The following is a 7,325-nucleotide window of genomic DNA, read 5'->3' as shown; positions in this document are numbered from 1 at the left end:
CCTTTTCTTCCTCTTCCTTTTCCTTCCTCCTAATTTTAATTTCCCCTCTCCTCCTCTTCATTTCTCCTCCCCCTCCTATTCCTGTTCCTTTCTCCTGCTAATGTTGACTTTTACTTTATTTCTCCTCCTAATGTTGACTTTTCCTTTGTTTCACCTCCTCTTTCTCCTCCTACTCTTATTTCTTTCTCCTCCTCTTCCTTTTCCCCCTCGTCCTTCTCCTCGTCCTCTTCCATGTCCTCATCATCTCCTTCCTCTTCTTCCTCCCTCTCATCTTCCTTCTCCTCCACCTCTTCTTTCTCTTCCTATTCCTCTTCGTCTTCCACCACCTCATCTTTTTCCCTCGCCTTCACCTCCTCCTTCTCGTCCTCCTCACGCTTCCTCCTCCTCCTCCACCTCCTCCAACCCCTTCTTTCTCTTCCTATTCCTCTTCGTCTTCCTCCACCTCGTCTTTTTCCCTCGCCTTCATTCCTCCTCCACCTCCTCCTCCTCCACCTCCTCCTCCTCCACCTCCTACCCCTTCTTTCTCTTCTTATTTCTCTTCGTCTTCCTCGTCTTTTTCCCTCGCCTCCATCTCCTCCTCCTCCTCCTCCCGCTTCCTCCTCCTCCTCCTCCCCCGCCTCCCTCCCCCGCCTCCGCCTGGGCGATGTGAACGGCGGGAGTTGCTCCTCTTCTCCCGTCGCGGCAACATCCCCCCCGCCGGAGTGCCTCCCTTTGCCGTCCTCGGGCATCCCGTCGTTGGGCGCTTCTGCAGGCGGCGGCGTCATGGTCCTCTTGGTGTCGGAACAGCTCTCCTTGGCTGCCGTGGTTCAAATACGCCTCTTCGTGAACCGTACGCACCGGGACGTGGTGCTCAGCGGCTGTCAGTGAGAAGGACGAGGGGGTTCGGTGCATGGTGGTGGTGGAGGTGGTGGTGGTGGGGGTGGTGGTGGCAGAGGAGTGGATGGTGGTGGCCACTATGGACTGCAGTGGGAGCAGTGGATGGTTGCGTCGAGTGCTGACAGGTCGGAACGAACAGAAGACTTCGACGAAGACGTCCACCATCTCCTCGTTGTCGTCAGGACCAGCCACGCCTCATGTCAAGACTGACGCCAACGCGGCTGACACCGTCGCCGCCGCCGTCGCCGCTGCCGCCGCCTCCTCCTCTTCCGCTAGCCCCGTCTCCAGTGTCCCTCAAGGATCAGCAGGAGTCTACATTCCAGGATCCCCCTCGACCTGGCCTTGCCACGACCCCACGAACCCTCCCCCCTTCTGTCCCGCCCTCAGTGAAGCCCCGCCCGGTGACACGAGAACATCTGCGCCCTCATCGTCATCGTCAGCTGCACCATGGCACGTGCCCCGTCCAGCTGCTGTTGCGTCTCGCGTCGCGACGACAGCTGCGGCAGGAGGAGGAACGGTGTCGCCCAGTATTCGGATCCGTCCTATGCCTGCGTCTCATTCGCGTGGTTCCCGAATGCATTCGTATATGGACACGTGGGTGGCGTCCCCCTGGGCCGGAGACCCTGTGGGAGGGTCATCCTCCTCGGCGCCCTTGCACTCCTTCTTCGGCGCGACGCCCGTACACTCCCGCTGCTTCTCGGAGCTCCACCTTGGGTGCTCACTCCCTACGGAGCAGACGTTCTTCCGGACCCGTCGTGGGGGGTTCTCTCCGGGGGGAACCGCCCACCCGTGGCCGGCCGGGGGCCACCGCGGCCTTCACTCGGCCGTGCGGCAGGTGCTATCCTTGCCGCCCCACCTGCCGCCATTGCCGCCACACTCCCACAGGAGCTCCGGACCGGCCGCTGGACACGAGCCGCGGTCAGTTGCTTCCCAGGACACGCTCGGCGCGGGTGAGGCCAGAGTCTTCGTTGCCCCCGGGACGAGTGAAGCTCCCGGAATTGACGTAGTTCGCGGAACGGGCGTTAAGACCCAGGAACCTGCGGCCATGACACAGGGGTCATGTGTAACCCAGGGGACAGAGGTAGTCCAAAAAGTGGGGGTGACCAAAACAGAAGGTGTGGCCAAGTCAGTGAGTGTGAATCAGGGACCTGATGTGAACACTAGGGGAGTGAACATGACCCAGGGAGTGGGAATCACGCGGAAAGGGAAGAACGAGACCCAAGGAAAGGGCGTTACACAGGGAGTGGACAGAGGAAGAAACCAGAGTGTTGGAGTGACTCAGAGGGGGAGCGTGATCCAGATCTCGGGCATGGCCCGTGATGGATGTGGTGTGACTATGGGAGTTCGCATGTTATGTGGAGCGGGTGTAAACAAAGGATTACCCGTGGCCCAAGGACAGACAGAGGCTAAGGGAATCCCTGCAGTACTCACGAGGCCCAAGGAAACCACCGGGATTAGCCAGGTGATCCTTCGCGCAGAGCTTCCAACGGGGCCCTCCTCAGAAGGTCCCCGAACGGCTCCTCCTCCTTCAGAAGTTACGTTTCCGAATATTTCAAATCCGGTGTCCGTGTCCTCCGCGCTGACCCAGACTCAAACCTCTGGATCTTGCAGGTACCCTGCAGCTCCTCCGTTCTCGAACTTGCCATCAGTCACGAACTCCAGAATCCAGGACAAGCGAAGGCTTTCCCTGGATGCTTCGCAGATCTTGAAGGCGCGCTCAGGAGGCCACGATTTCCAGTGGGCAGCCAGTACCGAAGCCCCACAAGTGAGGCAGCCGTACAACGCCCTGCGAAGAGAAGGAAGTGGAGGAAGAGGAAGAGGAAGAAAAGGGACAGGAGGAGGGCAAATCAATCCCCACCGTGTTTTGAGTCGAACCTCAGGTAGGAAGACAGGCACCAATAGTAATAGTAGTGATTCCAAGATCGTTAGCAGAAACTGTGTGACTGGGGTGAACAAGAACGACAGTAACAATAACGGCATCAAGAACACCGGAAGTGACTGTGGTGTGGACCCCAAGAAGAACAAGATAGATGAGAGAGGAGAAGTCGCCCCGGGTCTCTCAGACTCTGCCGCCGTCTCCTCGAACGGCACAAAGAACCCAACGACTTCGGTGAAGAACCCCGAGACTTCGAAGGTCCCGTGGAAGAACACGGGCCCGCCCAAGCCTCCGCGATTGCGGCATCTTCGCAAGTCACTCTCGGCTGACGGGGCGAGTCACGTCTCTAATGCGTCACATCCAGCCCTGACGAAGCTGAGGCCAACCGCAGCAGCACACACCTCAAGGTTGATCTCATCCTCCGTGCCATCCAATGCGCTGCTTCAACCCCTGGAAGTCCTGGACAGGTGCCAAGACTCCACCAGGGGCACGGGGGATGATGGTCCTCTCGGGGGTGAAAGAGAAGAAGATGCAACGGACGCCGTCAACGGCAGTGGCCCTCCAGTTGAGCCTTCACGGTCAAAGAAAGGATATCCAGAATTTTCCGCCCAAGAGAAAACGGTAGTCGTACCCGAGTGTGAACCACGGAAGAAGAGCCAGTTCCGGGTATGTTGGGCGTCGAGCTCCGGGAGGGAAGCCGGTCATGGAGGAGGAGGAGGAGGAGGAAAGGACGGTCAAGGTCCACCTCGCCACAAGACATGGTCCGGACCAAGGCACGTGTCCAGACCAGCGTCCACGGTTCAGGATCGACCAAGGATCACGTGGCGCGCCGCAGCCGCAGCCGCTGCAGTGGTTTCGGAGCCTCCTCCACCCCCACAGGCGACCAGCACCCCAAGGGTGCATCGAAAGCTGAGGTAGAGTAGCAGTTCTTAAACCTTTTTCTAATTAGGACGAGAGATCCTATAATAATATCAGTGTCATTCCTTAACCTCTCAGCCCCGGGTCACTCTCACTGTGACTTCAGATCGAACGAAGCCTTTTAAGAATCCATCTGGGTTGAAGGGTCTAATGGAGTTCGGGCTAGCAAAGACCGGGCAACTGATCTTTTAACTAAATAAAAGCGTCTGGCTCACGGTGGAGTTGGGATGCTCAGTCGCAGAACAGGCCGCCGAAAAAGTTGAGAGTGTTCAACCAGAGAACACGAGATTACCAGACAGAAAACTACCCATTGTGTTTACATCTAAGTAAAAGGGATATATATATATATATATATATATATATATTATATATATATATATATATATATATATGCAGAAAGATAACTAAAACAACACGTGATCCACAATTTTTGCTGGTAACCCCTAAGGAAATCGGAAGGAAGCAGTAATTCCTGTTTCCTTCCGATTTCCTTAGCGGTTACCAGAAAAAAAAAGATATATATATATATATATATATATATATATATATATATATATATATATATATGCAGAAAGATAACTAAAACAACACGTGATCCACAATTTTTGCTGGTAACCACTAAGGAAATCGGAAGGAAGCAGTAATATATAATATATATATATATATATATATATATAATATATATATATATACATATATATATATATATATGTGTGTGTGTGTGTGTGTGTGTGTGTGTGTATGTATGTATGTATGTATTGTATGTATGTATTACTTTGGCTGACTCCTGACTCCAGAGTTTTTCCTTCTCCATGTCACCCTCCTCTGTAGCACAGGTATTAAAACCTCCTCTTATTATCACTTGTAGTTTCACGCGACACCTGTCCCAACTCCACGCAGGCATAACTAAAAACAGTGCCATTGATCACATTACTTTTGAAACGTGGAATGAAATATCGCTTCCAAAAAACATTTCTGTCCAATTTAAAGAGTGGCACAGTGCCTCCGATAAGACACGCGCGGGGTCGCCGTGATGCATGGTTTCTCTCTTTCTCTCTCCCCCCCCTCTCTCTCTCTCTCTCTCTCTCTCTCTCTCTCTCTCTCTCTCTCTCTCTCTCTCTCTCTCTCTCTCTCTCTCTCTCTCTCTCTCCTCTCTCTCTCTCTCTCTCTCTCTCTCTCTCTCTCTCTCTCTCTCTCTCTCTCTCTCTCTCTCTCTCTCTCTCTCTCTCTCTCTCTCTCTCTCTCTCTCTCTCTCTCTCTCTCTCTCTCTCTCTCTCTCTCTCTCTCCCCCTGTATGCGTTTGTGCTCTCGCGTGTATTTATTTACAGAAAATCACTGTAAAAAGAAAAACTAGCCCGAACATTTTCATCTGTAAAGGTATCCTCAGGGTACACGGTACGAACAAACAAAACTGTATATAAAGAAAACTGAAAAAAAAAGAATAAGAGACAAGAATGCGGGTTTAGTGAACTGAACACTGCGGGATCAGGCGGCAATCCCGCATGTCCGTTCCCGAGTTCCCAAGAACCAATTCTCTCAATAATGAAATCGTCTGGTTTGTACAAACGATAGCAAGTTTAAATGGTCCGTGGAATGTGTCTTCGGTAATGCTTGCGTGGCCCTATCTAAGAAGAATTTCCTCACAAATCACTACACTGCTCCCTTACGTGTTTATGCTTGGTTTGTTCTAACGCGGTATTTGTGTCTTTTCTCTCTCTCTCTCTTTCTCTCTCTTTTCTTGGCACGTCCAACATAGAATTTGTTTCATTATTTGAATGATATGAACACGTAACTCTTAGTTTTTATATTTTTTTAAGCTGTGGGTTTTTAAAGACTATTTGAATATTGGAATATTAAGGATATAAAAGAGTTATACAAAATAGATATATGCGATACACACACACACAAACACACACACACACACACACACACACACACACATACATATATATATATATATATATACATATATACATATATATAGACATATATACACATATCAAATCAGCCATCCTGAGCCCACTGCTGAACAAAGGCCTCCTTCATAGCATTCCATAATTCACATGACCACGCCAGCCTTTGCCACCTCACTCCTGCAAACTTCTCTGTCTCGTCTCTCCGCATTGTCTGGTCTTCTTTTTTCACGCTACTTATCTCGCGGCCTCCACTCAGTAACACGCTTACTCCATCGCTCATCAGACTTTCGTGCTAACTTACCTGCCCAATTCCACTTCCTCTCTTTTACTGCCTCCAGAATATCTTTCATCTAGTCTGCTCTCTCACCCAACTTGCTCTCTTTCGGTCTCTCAGCGTTATTCTCATCATTGATCTCTCCACTCTCCTCTGTGCAGTCCTTAGTTTTGTCTCCATCGCCTCATCCCTTTCCAGGTCTCACATCCGTAGATTATTGCTAGCAGAATGCACCAATTGTAAACTTTACGCTTCAAACGTAAAGATAGAGAACCTCGCAGGATTTTATTATACTTAACAAACATTTTCCAACTAATTGTGATACGTCTTTTTATTTCATTATTATGATCTTTGGTAACTTTCACCATCTGGCCTAAATAATTATACTCTTCAACTTCTTCAAGACTCACCATCGATTATAATCTCTTTACTTTGAACTTTCGTGTTGAACATTCCTTTCGCTTTACTCGTATTCATTTTAAACACACACACACACACATACGTGGCGCAGTGGTTAGAGTTCTCGCCTGCCACTACGGCGGTCCGGGTTCGAATCCCGCCAAGGCTGAAATAATTGCTGTATCGCTGCGCTGTGGTTTATTACTCCAACTCTCATTGGCGAGGAATTGTGTGTGTGTGTGCGTGCGCGCGCACGTGTGTAAGGTCACAGTATTACCCATAGATCGGTCATACGAGCTCTGAGCTCTCATCCGGGAGGTTAATAACTGTCGGTCACGAGTCCAACACGTGATCCAAGACCATGGTGAATCACACACACATACACACACACACACACACATACACACATTACCTCTTTATATATACATGTATATATATATATATATATATATATATATATATATATATATATCAACGCTTTTTTCCTCTTACGATGGAGGTAGCCAAAAGACAGAGGCATAAAGATCATTCCCACCCATTCCATCTCCACATACTCCACTCCCATCCACCCGCCTCCCTCCCTCTTATCTTGGCTCCTGGATGACGGTTCATCCCTGCATCTCCCCCACTGCCCTAAGTCAAAAGGAGTGTAGCAAGACACATCACATTCACAGCAAGGCCGCTTCATGTAATCGGCGACCCTCTCTCCATCCCCTCATGCGGAACAAGAGAAGACGGGGAGAAATCCCTTCGGGCTGCGTCAAAATATAATTCACACTTACTCCCTCACCCCCCATACCCCCACTTATCCCATGCATCTTAGAATCATCCATACACAACCATCCTCCACTCACCCGTATCTTCTGCCTTCTCCTGTCCTTCCTCAAGTGAAATTCCCCTCTTTCCCAGTGCCTCTTTTACTCCATCCATTCATCTCATCCTTGGTCGCTCCCTCGTGTTCACTCATTCCACCTCTCCCTTCCACACCTCTTTTACTAATATTTCTTCAGTCATTCTTTCATCTCAAACACATTCAAACTCCTCATCTCTTCCTCTCTTATGTTCC

General features: G+C 50.2%; 1 protein-coding gene across 8 annotated transcripts in view; it reads left to right on the top strand.

The window, feature by feature from the left end:
• Window positions 1-940: 940 nt before the first annotated feature.
• Fak (protein tyrosine kinase 2 Fak) overlaps window positions 941-7,325 on the top strand; it is a 119,822-nt gene continuing 113,437 nt past the window's right edge. For all 8 annotated transcript variants that reach the window (XM_076203657.1, XM_076203652.1, XM_076203653.1 and 5 more), the window contains exon 1: window positions 941-3,666. In XM_076203657.1, the coding sequence (XP_076059772.1) occupies window positions 941-3,666 (2,726 nt within the window). The remainder of the gene's footprint in view (window positions 3,667-7,325) is intronic.

Source organism: Oratosquilla oratoria, chromosome 20 (genome assembly GCF_046742065.1).
Source record: "Oratosquilla oratoria isolate Oo_2021 chromosome 20, ASM4674206v1, whole genome shotgun sequence".
Classification (NCBI taxonomy): domain Eukaryota; kingdom Metazoa; phylum Arthropoda; class Malacostraca; order Stomatopoda; family Squillidae; genus Oratosquilla; species Oratosquilla oratoria.
Note: the sequence above shows the minus strand (reverse complement) of the source record. Positions and strands in the feature narration are given on the sequence as shown.